The sequence below is a fragment of the Paracoccidioides lutzii genome, assembly GCF_000150705.2.
Source record: "Paracoccidioides lutzii Pb01 unplaced genomic scaffold supercont2.4, whole genome shotgun sequence".
In the NCBI taxonomy this organism is placed as follows: domain Eukaryota; kingdom Fungi; phylum Ascomycota; class Eurotiomycetes; order Onygenales; family Ajellomycetaceae; genus Paracoccidioides; species Paracoccidioides lutzii.
This window is the reverse complement of record NW_015440950.1, coordinates 415,778-429,550: the sequence shown is the minus strand read 5'-3', so window position 1 is coordinate 429,550 and position 13,773 is coordinate 415,778. Positions and strand designations below refer to the sequence as shown.

General features: G+C 46.0%; 5 protein-coding genes across 5 annotated transcripts; 2 read left to right on the top strand and 3 right to left on the bottom strand.

Moving 5' to 3' along the window:
- Positions 1–838: 838 nt before the first annotated feature.
- PAAG_01891 (SH3 domain-containing protein) lies at positions 839–4,096 on the top strand (the record flags this gene model as incomplete). Its single annotated transcript, XM_015844479.1, has 7 exons — positions 839–881; positions 949–1,053; positions 1,133–1,419; positions 1,485–1,697; positions 1,750–1,848; positions 1,901–3,845; positions 3,924–4,096. 7 exons carry the CDS (start codon positions 839–841, stop codon positions 4,094–4,096), a joined length of 2,865 nt encoding a protein of 954 aa, XP_015701483.1.
- Positions 4,097–5,457: 1,361 nt separating this feature from the next.
- PAAG_01890 (hypothetical protein) lies at positions 5,458–6,372 on the bottom strand (the record flags this gene model as incomplete). The annotated part of the gene is made up of 4 exons (XM_015844478.1): positions 5,458–5,558; positions 5,632–5,734; positions 5,886–5,928; positions 6,020–6,372. 4 exons carry the CDS (start codon positions 6,370–6,372, stop codon positions 5,458–5,460), a joined length of 600 nt encoding a protein of 199 aa, XP_015701482.1.
- A 346-nt stretch (positions 6,373–6,718) lies between these two features.
- Positions 6,719–7,558, bottom strand: PAAG_01889 (hypothetical protein; the record flags this gene model as incomplete). Its single annotated transcript, XM_002795955.2, has 2 exons — positions 6,719–7,204; positions 7,274–7,558. 2 exons carry the CDS (start codon positions 7,556–7,558, stop codon positions 6,719–6,721), a joined length of 771 nt encoding a protein of 256 aa, XP_002796001.1.
- Positions 7,559–8,119: 561 nt separating this feature from the next.
- PAAG_01888 (hypothetical protein) lies at positions 8,120–9,545 on the top strand (the record flags this gene model as incomplete). The annotated part of the gene is made up of 2 exons (XM_002795954.1): positions 8,120–8,916; positions 8,981–9,545. 2 exons carry the CDS (start codon positions 8,120–8,122, stop codon positions 9,543–9,545), a joined length of 1,362 nt encoding a protein of 453 aa, XP_002796000.1.
- A 1,208-nt stretch (positions 9,546–10,753) lies between these two features.
- On the bottom strand, positions 10,754–13,138 carry PAAG_01887 (hypothetical protein; the record flags this gene model as incomplete). The annotated part of the gene is made up of 1 exon (XM_002795953.1): positions 10,754–13,138. The coding sequence occupies one exon, from the start codon at positions 13,136–13,138 to the stop codon at positions 10,754–10,756; it is 2,385 nt and encodes a 794-aa protein (XP_002795999.1).
- Between the last annotated feature and the right edge of the window lie 635 nt (positions 13,139–13,773).

Below are 13,773 nucleotides of genomic sequence, written 5' to 3'. Positions count from 1 at the left end.
GAATGGATGAAGGTTAATCCATCCCGGGGCTTAAAAGCTCTTCTAATAATTGGGAACTAACTAGTTAGTTAACTAGTTAGTTGTTGAACAGCTGATTACAGTATGAGAATTTCTCTTGGCTTCATGATTTCACACTATATTGAACGTCATTCTTGAAGATACTTATATGTTGAGGTAACCTTCTGTTATTTCTTCACTATTTTTTCACTCTTTGAGAATGAGCTGAATTTCTGAGAGACTTGATGAGTCCTGTGAATATACAAGAATTATGTAATCAACTCTTCATGACTTTTGGACTGACTAGTTAACGACTTCTTCTTATCTGTCTGAAGATGAAACTCAGCAAAAGCATGTAAATACAAAAGACGTTTCTGGATTCAGCCCTCATTTTGTCCTTCTAATAAAAAGGACCATGTCATTGTAGACTGTCTCGTTCTAGTAGCAATTTGTGGCATGCAAGCCACACACAAGCACAACGCATAATGTTGTCCCAGGTTCCAAGTTTGCTTGGCGGCGTTGCCCCGAGAAACCAGGTCATGTAAACAAACTCAACGCCTCGAACTTCTGCTTACTATCTATCTATTACCTGCTGCGACGCTTCCATAACGACGACAGCAGAGGGACTCAGGAAATGATAATACGGACTGCCTCTTCTCCGGAACATTAAGTCCTTGCTGCTAAATAAAGGCGTTTTATTTCTTTTCTGTTCTTTCCCCAAATACATACCTTTTTCGAGCTGCCGCTGGTCGACACTGCTTGAGAGATATCCAGCCCCGACTTCCTATATCCGTATCCATAAGTCTGTCTCGTGGTTGGAATTTACCCACAACGGCCAACGATGCCTGGGCCAGTCTCGGAGACCCCAAGTGTCGCGTTATCCTGTATGATTGCAGCCATTCTCCTTCTCAAACACTGTGATCGAACGAAGCTGAGATAGATCTTTTCAAGTCGCGAACAATTTCTGGGGTAAGGATGACGCAGGAGTGGGGCCAATGTTGGAGCGGGTTCACAATGCGAAACTTACCTGCGATGAATTGAAAGCCTTCTATAACAGTACGTGATACTAGGCCACTGTTATGGAAGTGATGTTCGGAATAAACTGTTCTAACGAACCTCGTGTTGTATACAACAGCCCGCGCAGCCATCGAAGATGAATATGCAAGAAAGCTCCTCGCTCTAAGCCGGAAAGCCCTTGGTTCTGCGGAGTCTGGCTCACTGCGTGCGTCGCTCGATACAGTACGTGGAGAGACAGAGGCAATTGGCAAGACCCATGCAGCCATTGCTGCCCAGATTAAGAGCGAATTAGAAGAGCCTTTGGCGGCATTTTCTGGTGGTATGAAGGAGCGACGAAAGATCGTGCAGAATGGCATTGAGAAGCTCCTTAAAACCAAAATACAGCAGACGCAAGCTGTCAACAAGGTATCCAGTCAATTCTACCATAGGTTGATGCTCCTAGGAATATTAATCAAGGATTTATGGTCTAGTCGCGGGATCGCTACGAGCAAGACTGCCTCCGAATCAAAGGCTACTTGGCACAAGGACATATGGTGATGGGTCAGGAGGAACGCAAAAACAAAGCAAAGCTAGAGAAGGCGCAGATACAACTGGCCACCAACAGCAGCGAATATGAATCTGCCGTAAAAATTCTTGAGGAGACAACTGGTCGGTGGAATAAAGAATGGAAAGCTGCCTGCGACGTAAGTTATGGATTCTACATGCTCTGGGTATATGCTCTAACTTTTATGATAGAAATTTCAAGACTTAGAAGAAGAGCGGTTGGATTTTACGAAGAGCAGTCTGTGGAATTATGCAAACATCGCTTCCACAGCATGTGTTAGTGACGATGCCGTAAGTTTAGCTGCTCATTCACAATTTGCAATATCGTTTCTAATGGAAGAAGTCCTGCGAAAGGATCCGGGTATCTCTCGAGAGCTGCGAGGTAGAAAAGGATATCAGCAACTTTATAATAGAAAGAGGAACAGGGCAGGAAATCCCTGATCCACCCAAATATATTAACTTTTGTCGTGGGGATCTTAACAACACTTCTTCAGATACATCCGAAGAAGAGGGCTATTCAGTTGCACAGTTCCAACGGGCCATTAACCCAGCTTACAGAAGCTCTTCGCCCGCACCGTCTACTTATGAATCCCATCATGACCCCCAATCCGAACTCGCGATGAGGATGGGAGGACATGCTGCTGATCCGCCGACGCCAGCAAGCCGAGAAACTACCGTAACTCCGCAGAGGCTACAGCCATCGCAGGTACAACAACAGCAGCCGCAACAACTACAACATCCACCACCTCAACAACCACAACAATCACAGCAACACCTTCAGCAGCAGCAGCAGACGCAGCTCCCGCCCCCTGACCTTCGACGTGGAGTAAATATTCCACCCAATTATCAACCAAGTCAACATGGAGATATCCGAAATGTGCCTCACAACGAATACCCCACAGATGGGATGACGATGTTCTGCAGAACGGGACCACCGTCCGAAAGAAGTAGTGGAACCAGTGGAAATAGGCCATCTAGCAGGGGCTCTCACAGTGACATCTCCAATCCAACTTCGTTCTCTAGCATGGAGCCATCTAGCGGGAGACAGTCTCCGAAAAAAACGGTTAACGACACTCCTCTTCCTGGAAGGGTTGCCGACAAACAAGTTCAAAAGAAAAAGAGCACATTTTTCAGCAATAGTCCATTCCGGAGAAAAAGTAAGCACGATAAAGAGAACCCAAATGCAACAGTGGTTAACACCCCTACGAGCCGCAATACTTGGACAGCGCCGCCAAAACGGACAAGTCCGGTTAAGTCTTATGAAAAACCAACCAACGTCTCTGATCTCCCCTCGGGTAGCCCTGAACCTGTTGACCCTAGAGCCAATTTCCAATTGAACGTCGGCAACAATGTTTTTGACGTCGCCTCACCCGATGTCGCACCTAAAGCAGGCGCAAATGCAAACAAAGATGGTGATGACCTTGATCCCATTGCCCAGGCACTCGCAGATCTCAAAGGGGTAGGGAAACAGGCATCAGTCCGCGTCTCAGCCGACCGCTATCATGGAATCACCACCCCAGTTCCTCCAAGTGTCGCTTCTAGCCAGATGGGAGATGGGAATATCGCCGCTGCCCAGCGCGGAACTCCCCCTCCCGCATATAACGATCCATCAATGAAACGGCTTGGTGCTCCTCAGCCGGCGTTTACGTCAGCGCAGATGCAGGAAACGACTCGTAAATTCGTTGGACAAACGCAGGAAATGTTCAACAACAACCATACTCGCACAAGCCAGGTGGAAAACAGAGTCAACGCAGCAATCCCCCGCCCAACCTCCACTGCTCCACGAAGAAGTTTGAGCCCCCAGCCCTCGTCCCGTGGAGACTCACGCCAGCAGTACGACAACAACAGGAACAACCCAAGTCCCTCTTCCTATTACTCTCACTCGGGCAGCATGTCCAGCAGATATCGCCAGTCTCCATCAGCAACCCCAACGAAGGTGGCTACTAGTCATTCTTACTCACCGCAACAGTATTCTCATCATGGTTCCCCCAACGACCAAATACAACGTGCAATCTCACCTCAACCGCAATTCAGACGCCAGGATCGACCATCCAGCGCGAGTGGAATGGAGCTTCAGTTATCAAGTAATCAGATTGATCCACAAGGCGGAGGCTATATGAGTGATTTTAGTAGTCAAGGCGGTCGGCGAAGCAACGCACGACCCATGTCAACGTACTACGGCTCCGCACCGGATGTTAGCCAAGGTGGCCGTGTGAGAAGCCGGAGTGTAGCAACTACAGACGGTAATCGTCATCTTAGTTTAGATGGACGGCCCGTGTTACACTATGGTAAGTTAATTTTCGCCACTTGAACTTGTTCTTTCATGTCACTGACTCACGCCTCTTCTTCTCCTCTTTTTTTTATAGCACGTGCAATGTATAGCTATAGCGCCGCCATCCCTGAGGAGCTCGGTTTTGCAAAAGGAGATATCCTGGCAGTCCTCAGACACCAAGATGACGGATGGTGGGAAGCAGAAGTAACCAGTCCTCAGCGAAGCCACCCCGGCCTAGTCCCGAGTAATTACTTGCAGAACTGTTAAGGCGACTATGGCCTGTGGCAAGGTGTCGACGAAGACGCATGAGCATTCGGATGTAAAGCCCTTTCCATCCTGAATTCGATTACGAAACACCTACCAACCAATCCCTTTTCTGGTTCTATTTTCACGGACTTTGAGAGGTGAAATTTCTTCTTCTTCTTCTTCTTCTTCTCTCTCTCCCTTTTTTTTTTTTTTTTTTTTTTTTTTTTTTTTTTTTTTTTTTTTTTTTTTTCCTTTTTTCTGTTTATGGAGAGCATCATGATTTTATTTTTATTTTTATATTTTGTTGTTTCGGTGGTAGGAGAATGTCACTCTGATGTTTTGTTGATAGTCTATATTTTGATGACAAGGTCCCTTGTTTCCTCTTTCCTTTGTTTTACCTTTTTGTCTTTCACAATGACTTTGTCTTGAATTTTTGTTGGATCTTTTAATTACCTTCTGCTTTTTTGGTGTTGATTGAATTTCAACCGGCCAGTGTTTCCTCCTTGATTCCATTACGTTTGCTTGTTCGCTTTACTCTTGCGCTATTCCCTTTCCTTTTCTTTCCTGTCATTTTATTTTATTGGGCAAACGAAATCCAAACGAAAGTGATGATACTTTACCAAATTGTTAAATACCAGAGGGTAATGGATATTACTTTATTGACTTTATTTTCTAATATAGGCAGGTGAAAGAAGCTATTTTCCTCGGGCAAACTTGTGTTGAGAAAATAATAATGATTTCATTTGCTGCAAAAGAATAGAGTGCATACATATTTGCCAGTTGAGCAAATGTGAGTAGGCAACAAAATGAAAAAGTGAAAGACAAACAGAAAGGGTGTTGGAACAATCACCAAATGTGGTTTATACAAAATTAGCTGCTGTACATAGATCCCCTCATTCTCTCTACATCTCCACCCCCGGTGATCCTTCGGCTCAAAATCTCCAAGGTGCCAATATACAATCACAAGACGCCGTGCAACTAAGAGGATAATGATCGCAACCGCAAAACAGAATACAGTACAACAAATGAACGCTTCAAAACCCAAGCAAGAAAAATGATCAATAACCACGGAGATGGGGAATCTGGCTGAACCGGATTTACATGGGAACACAGGAGGAAAGAAAATGTGTAGTGAAGTAATTAGGATTACCCACATATATATTTATATGTGTGTCAGAAGCTACGGTCAGCTGGTTGGATACCTTGCATCAGTATCTCGGAAGTAGGTGGGTAATCTGTAGCGCATGAGGATGGGTACTCCGTACGAAGTGTGCAGAGTGAGCTCAGTGGGGGTATCAAGCGCAATAAATGGATAGGAGAAGAGTCTGTTTGTTCGTTATTATCTTTTCCCTTTCTTGAAGGAAGAATGCAAATGGCGATTTTTATTCGTCGTCAACGAAGGAGTTCGCGAGGCGGCCGAAAAAGGGTACTTCGTAGTGTTCGAGTGAGTCAACTGTAGCGAGAGGTGAGGGTTTGATCAGCCCTATTTTTGGCAAAAGGAAATATGCAGAGTACGACAAAGGGGGTAAAACTAGAGTGATCCTTTGTTTCCTTACCATCTCGATATGCGCGCATGCTTAGAAAGCTGATAAGGCCTAGGTCACAAACGAACAGAAGCCATGAAATTAAGCTTGACCAGGAGAATATAATGTGAATTATCTGAGGAAAAGGGGGTTAGGATAAGGGTGTTTCCGGATAGTATGTATATAGGATTTCTTTTTCTTTTCTTTTTTTTTTTTTTTTTTTTTTTTTTTTTTTTTTTTTTTGGTGTATTTATGTATTTGTATAGTAATATGGAGTTGATACGTACAAATAGCACAGTGAACAGCATGCTAGATTGCCAGGCGTGGAATCTAAGAAATAATCGCCCTCCCGTTAGCGATTACATCCAAGTCCTACAGACGGCTCCAGTAGATTGACAGGGCCTTGTGCTATTTAACATACCGCACATAGTCACTTTTATGCTCTACCAACAGCAAAAACACCCCCCCAGCCGGAGGCAGCAAAAGGTATGCGAGCATAGCCTCAAAGTCCATGCGAATGGGAAGACTGGTCTCAAAAGCGCCTAAGCTTAATCGGCCTCCTTCCACATCTCTTCCGAAACCCGTGTCACCTACCCCAGGTGCGCTAAAATGGCTGGGTGAGGGTAATCCGCCTGCTGGGGGGAATGAAGGTGATGTACGTTGGTTCTGGCTCTGGGTGGTGGGGGGGGATTTTGACCTGTTCGCATCGGCGAGGGGAGGAGAGAGCGCCCGCTCGATCTCCGGGGATTGTTCTTGGTAAGGGGCGAAATTCATGGTAAGAGGGCGTTAGAGGGGATACCCATAAGTGCCTTTGTTTTTCTTGTTATCTGGTGAGCTTTAGAGAGATGAGCTCTTGGAGCTTTGTCTTCTATTATTATCGGTTTGGTCAAGAGCTTTGGATGGGTTGTTTGGTACGCGTAAGAATGGTCTTTGGGTGTATATTTAACAAGCGGCTTGGCGTGCCTCAGCGGAACTCATCAACTTCTACGGTGGGGTTGTATATCAACACTGATCTCGAGCACAAATAAGAGGTCATTTAAGTGAAATGATGTGTAAATTCTAGGGGTATCATTTAACTTCTAATTTAATAAGGAAAATATCAAGGCACTCTTATATTTTATCATGATGGACCCCGCACCCTTCCCCTGGCTCTCGCAACGCTGGATCCTGTTGTAGTCGGAGCTGTAGGCCTTCGAATGCCAGTAGTTCCCCGTGTCGTCATACCCTTTGTCATAGTCGTGCCTCTTGTCGTATTTGTATCTCGTGCCCCGCTATACGAGCTTGCTGTAGAAGGAGTTCTCCCAAGTACACGCGATCTCCCACGTGTTGTCCCCCGTGCGCCCCTCGAAGCAGCCGCAACAGCTTTCTTTCGCTCCTCCTCTTCCGCTTTTCGAGCCACGGCCTCTCTCCGCTGCTGGAGTTCCATCTCCTTCCTCTCCGCCTCCTGCTGTCTCAAGATCAATTCGTTTTCGATGTCTGCGATATCTTGGGAGGCTCCTTGCCAGGAAGGGTTAAGGATAAGTCGCTGGTTCTGTTCGGTCTGGGACAGAATTCGTGTCCATGTATTTAAAAGCGTAGATGCAGATGTGACGGTGCGGGAAACATTCTGGATAGACAAAGTAAATAAAGTGCCCTAACAGCATGTAACGCAATGCCAATTTTTCGACTGCCATACCTCCATGTTGCCTTTTGCACGCTCCAGGCTATCAATGATGCCTTCTACAACCCGATTGATATTGCGCACGCTCTCCAACTCGCTCTGTAAAGACGCCTCCCGTGCTTCCTCGCGATCATACTGTGTGCTATTACTTCGTCCATAGTTCGGGGCAGTTGCAGTTCGGGAATGGTCCGTGGGAGTTGGAAAACCAGGCTTTTTTGAAGGGGATGCCAACAGCTCCGCAGTGTCTTCGTCTGATAATTCCAGCTTCTCCATTTGTGCACGAGCACTGGACATCGCCATGGTGACAAGAGCAGAAGTCGAGTGATCTTTTACAAGAGGACAATTAGTACCTTGGTAGTTACCTAGATGGGGAATAGAATGTGTGGGTGTGTCTCTCAGTAATAATATTCTCCTAGATACCTAAAGAACAGTCTCTGGTGGGGTGTTTTAACGGCATAGAAAATGAATTGCGCCTAGGCGGCCGTTTGATTACCGTGAGTGGTTGTTGTTTGGGTGGGTGTCGTCTATCGCGCTAAGCCGTTCAGCCTCCCAGTTTTTCGCGTCTACCCGAAACAGCCACAGCCAACTCAACCAACCTCTCCATTACTCCCGACATCATCGTCCAGCCCTCCATCTCCTCCTTCCCTCGTTGCACGGCAACAAGTATACAAAGACGACGCGCAGCACCCCTTCTGATATCACTTAACTCTATTCATAATCGTGAATTACGCTGCTTCGCCTCTTTTATTCGAGTTTGATTGGCAATTACTGGACAATTCCAGTCTTAACCGCCCGGAACGTTCGTTGCTCAGCCGGGAGATATATAGTCAGAAGAGGGAATAAAGGAAGGCAGATATTGGCATGGCGACAACTCCACCCCCGCGGGTTATTGGAACACCGCCAACTCCGCGACATGGCCCCAGATTCGATGCATTCGAGCCGCATTCGACCCGCCAATCGGCCCGTTTAGCAAACCGACAGGCGTCTCGAGGTTCTCCGTCGTTTTCAACGCCTTCTACCCAGTGCTCACCCAATGACACCGACCTTTCGACGGATGGAATCTCGAAGAAAATATGTCCCATTGAACAGGATGCGTTCTCCCTGCCCCAGTCACCACTAGCTTCTCCCACGAGGAGAAGCAATCGGAAGGGGAATGGGACCCAACAGGTCACACAAGCCAATTCACTCTTTGATAACACCAGAGGGCAAACTCACCCTACTTCTCAATCTGTCTCACTCAGTTTGCCAAACATCTATGGTCAGCATACGACCCTAACGGCCAATATGCTCCCGACGCCTGCAAAAACTCCCCGCAAAAAGGCGGTCCCCGATCCCAGTGTGGTTGCTCGTACCCTATTCAAGAACGACACTAAACCCAACAACCATGAAATGCCTACACCTAAAAGGCAAAAGGGTAAAAAGTTTAAGGGGTTTTCTCTGGAAAGCTTTGAAGCGGAGGCGGAGATAGAAGCAAATGATAAAATTACAATCTTCACCGATTCAAGAGATAGAATTCCTGAAGTGCATGAAACCACAGAAAACCCTTTCCTTTGTCGACCTAATGATGGATCCACTTCAGCAAAGGGAATTCGGCAAGCTACGCGCGACAAGAAAATGGAGGAAGTCTTGCATCGAGACGACGGCATGCTTTACGTTTTGTAAGTTTTTTAGGTATAGAGATTTGCTGTCGTTCATAATCAAGTTGCTAATATTTGTTTACAGCCGTGGAAAGAAGACATTCCGAAAATTCGATTCCGACACAGAAGAAGATGATGACGAGACTGACCAAGGGCTTTTGGCTTGTCGGCCTGATCTTCTGGCCGAGGGTGGTCTCCCGCGTATCCGCCCTCTCACCCGTTCATCCATCAAGCCACGTCTGCTTTTCCCAACTGCGTCCCAGCGAGGAACAACACCTAGCTTGAAATCTGACAACAGTCAAAAGGCTGCGGGTCCGGTGGAGAAATGTGAAGCTGATGAACACGACGAATCCAGATCTAATAGCGATCTTCCTCATGCAAGCAGTGAAGATGTTCCCATAACATCACCATCCAAAACGACAGTGTCAACTTCCTCAACTTCTCTTCCTGGCCGCTCCCTCCGCTCCCATATCAAGGAAGGACAGGTCGCTTTAGGTTCAAACGCACCCTCTCAAACCAGTAATGGGACTGTAGCTCGCGTTAGCCCTTTCGCCAGATGGACCAGGACAAAATCCCAAGTGAGAAAGAGAGTCGCAGCTAAATCTAGTGACAGCGGGGAGCCTGCTATAAAGAAATCTCGCACACAGTAAAAAGGGAGATTTGTTTATGTTGTCGTTCGCTAGAGTATTAGAAGTCCCCATCTTACATGCGCAAAAATTTCCCCCTGTTTGTAATTCATGTCACATTGATTGGTTGCATTCTTTACCTTCAATCAGTACAGATCTTTTCTTTATTGCACCGTTTTGTTATGTCTACTGAGTTGTGCACATGCTCTTCTCCCAGGTTTCTTCCCCCCTTCTCCTCCTGCTTTAATCTATTTCTGACGAGATTACGACCACGGCAATACGGCATTTACTTTATTTCTATTATCACGGCAGCACTTTCTCACCTTTGCCCCTCTCAACGTCCGTTTGTTTTCTCATTTGAATTTTCTTTCAAGCATCCCGACCGAACAACCGGCTTGGCTGAATATCTGTCTTTACCTTGGTCATGTTCCAAGGTTTTTTTTTTTTTTTTTTTTTTTTTTTGCCACAAAATTAAATTTCAGCGCTCGTTTTTGTTGATTTACTCTTCAATCAAACCTAGTGTCTGATTCTAGGTTTTTTTTCCTTTTTGGTAAGGAGAAGGAAGAAATGTCTGTCTTCTACTTCTACAATGCCCGACTTAGTGTTTCCGTTTTCCTGTTTACAAGTACGGCGCCCCCCTTATACGTTTTCCCATTCGTCCCTCCATGCCTCCCTCCATTCATAGGTTTTTTTTTAAAGGATGCTCTTGTCCTGGTCCCCTAGTTACATAGCTGAAAGTACCAAATTGAATTATATTACATGTATGAGAACGGTGACTGCTGCCGTTCTATTCTCATTTCCGTTTATTTCAAATATGGAGTTGCTAATCTTCGACAAGACAAGTATCTATAAAGCCAGATTCTAGAGACCTTGATACAGAACAATGTGTTAATATCCTTGGTGGAAATAAGATATATTTTCATTCATTCGTGTAAAGAGTCATCTCATTTTGAGAAAAGCATGCTATCCAGCAATAACAACCACTACCACTGCCCCAAATCAAAAGCATACCTCATAACTCGCAATTACATATCTTGTCCGTGAGGAAGCCAGGGTAAGTTCTCAAAAAAAAAAAAAAAAAAAAAAAAAAAAAGAAGAAAGAAAGAAAATAGAAAGAAAGAAAAAAGAAAAAGAATTTGAAATTTTTTTTTTGAAAAATAAAAATCATTCCGGAGGGCGAGAAGGAGAAAAAGAATACCAACTCTATCATAAGAAGAATGAAATGAAAAATGCTACGCAATATCCAAGTCATCATCATAATCCACATTGTTATTACCAACCTCCACAGAACCACCCAGGCTATCCCTTCCAGCATCCCTGATGCCCTTGGCAGTAACAAATCTCGTCTTCTTATTAACAGCACCCTTCTTCATCGGACCCAACTTGACATTACTGGCATTTTTCGTCGTGCTGTCCAATTCCAGCGCTATCCGTGCTGATTGTTCCGCACGCCCAGAGTATTTGTCCCCTCTTTTACCATTTCCGGAAGTAGAATTGAGCCCATTACTACCGGTAACAACAGCAGCAGCACTATCTCGCCCAGAAGCGCTATTCGCATGTCTATGGCGAAGATATTCAGCCCCAACGGAACTAGATTGCCCAAGCGATTTTGCAATGTTGCGTTCCCGCTCTTGATCCGCGAGGCGTTTCTGCATGCGATCCAGCTTGCCGTAGCCACCGCGCTGAAAGTCATTCGCAGCCGCAATGAACGGATCATCTGCATCGAGTAGACGAGCCGCTGAGAAATTTCCTGGAACCGGAGGGGCAACGTAATACGTAGATCCTGTAGACCGGTCTGTCTGCGCGCCCTCAGGCTTCAGTCCATACCGGTCCCGATCTTGAAGTGCGCTGCTCCTGCTAAACATTCCACTGCGGGAGCCCGAACGCCCACCCGGTCCAAAGAGGCCGGGTCCGCTGTTCACTTCCATCCGCTTCGCTGTTGTCTTGCGTAATTGGAGGTCGATGTGGAACTCGCAGAATTCGGTTTTTCGGCCGTCGACCCACGATTCGCATACTTTTCCGTCTTTTCTGATGGATTTGCAGAATCCGAGGTCTTGGGATTTGCCAATTTCGAGAATAGTGTCGTCAGATGAGTTTAGGGTAAGGCTGAAGCGGTTAGTGTCGAGTTTGTTAGGTGGAGGTGGCATTATCGACGGGTTTAGGATGGCAATGACGGTGCCTGGGACAAGTTTGTAGTATCTGGGGAATGCAGTGGAGAAGAGGAAAAGATCTATGGACCATTTTAGGTCCGTCAGGGTGAGAACCATGTACTTAGAGGTATTTTTGGAACCGTCATCATCAAGATCTGTTCTTTTGCATGTGCCCTTTTTTACATCTTGGTGTTCCTTCGGGGTTGACTTCGAGGCGATTATGCCAAATACAACGTAATCGCCATCCGTGTCCGGGGGATCAAAATGAGGCCCTTTAATAGTTTTTAGAAGGTCGGGAATTCGCATTGGACTTTTGGAATCAAGGGTTCGGGTCAGGAATGAGTGAGGCAAAATGCGACTTGAAAGGCGAAGGCCAGAAAACGGCTCAAACTTGGACGGATCAGAGGATTTAGTAGGGTTCATATCTTGCACGTCTTTCCCGGTACTGTCATTGTTCGTCAGTGATGATTGTGCAGCACCCCCGTCTGCCTGGAGTGGAAATTCCAGAGTTTGATTATTAGCTCCTTGTACAGTGGTTGGTACTGTAGCAGAGGGACTTGCGTGAACGCTCGGAATGCTTTTGGTTTTCAGAAGTGCGGATCCTGGCCGATGAAAAGATTGAATGACATCAGCTCTAGTAAACTCCTCAACGTGGTATCCTCTTCTTGGAGACTCAAAGCTGGATGTGTTGCCTGATTCCTCCTTCGCCGCAAGCTGAAATCGCTCTATCTCCTCCTTGTTCACCGCAAACGCAGAAGTTCTTTTACGGTGCAGAAGTTGTGCCCTCTCTGTCCTGCTTTTATCAATTGATCTGCTTTCAGCAATCCTTTCACTAAAGCTCTTGGGTCTTTGTACTGCTTCATCAAATGCAATGCCTGTGCTTCGACTGGCTGAACAGTGTCCCCTTCGTAATAATACATCATCCCTGTATCCTCCCGCAGAGCATATTGGTCTCCCCGCTGGCCTAGAAGTTGGGGGGCGCCTTAAAGATATCTCGTTTCCTTTCTTCCCCTTGTCGATTCCAAGTATAATGCGTCGCGGTGAGACTGGTTCAGTAGTGGATACCACTCTCTTTGTGGGCGACACTGGTACCTGTACGTTCTCCTGTTGTGACATGTCTGCTGCTTTCCGTTTGCGCTCCATAAGGAACCGGCTGGATGGTCGTGAGGCAGCAGAAGCAGGTATACCGCCATTGGATCTCGCCGCAAAATCTGATGGTGTTGGTTTGGACTTGCTCTGCTGTAATTTCTTCAGTTTCAATCGTGCCTCAATCGCAGCCAGTTTCAATTGCAGTGTTTCCTCATCGTCATCTTCCTCGATATCATTTCCCAACCCATCTTCCAACAGTTGATGGTTGGCTTTCGTTCGCGCATACGGTGTGGTATCAATGTTTTTCGCTGCGGACTTGGCGGCGTGTCTACGGTTTTGTATCTCTTGAATTTTCTTCCGGCCATTTGGGGAACTCATGAGAGCCTCGTAGGGAGATCTGGGAGGCCAATGTAGATCCGCCACTTTTTCAAATCCGTTATTAAATTATGGGCTGAGATTGAAGTAAGGGTTATAAACATACTATCGTCAACCAAGCACCTGAGGTGACAGAAATCTGGATAATTTAGAAGGTAGGATTTGTATCGTTGCCCCTTTCTTGCTCAGCCCATAGCTCGTTCGTATCAAAACAACTCGATGCCACAGATTCATCCAGGAATTCACCAGCGACATTAAACCGTTTAGTTGACGGCGAGCAGGAGTAGGATAAATCAATTCACATATCTGACTCTGCGGCCATTCACATATCGCAGACGGTTGTCAGCTAACCAAGACAGTGCTATCTAAGTAGTGTTGCAGTGTTATGGTGTTGCAGTGTTGCATTTTTTGTTTTCATTTCATTTCATTATTATTCTTTTTTTATTATAAAAAGTTCAAGAAAATTAACCCGGGTTTCACAGCCGTTTCCGCGTCAATTTCGCGTTTTAGCCCCGACGCGTCAAGGGATAGCGAAAGTTTTCATTCCATCATCAAATTTTCTGTACTCAACTCCAATAACCTCCAACAACCCAGGGTCGACTCCGTATTAAGCACATCATGCATATGTCTTGATTCTA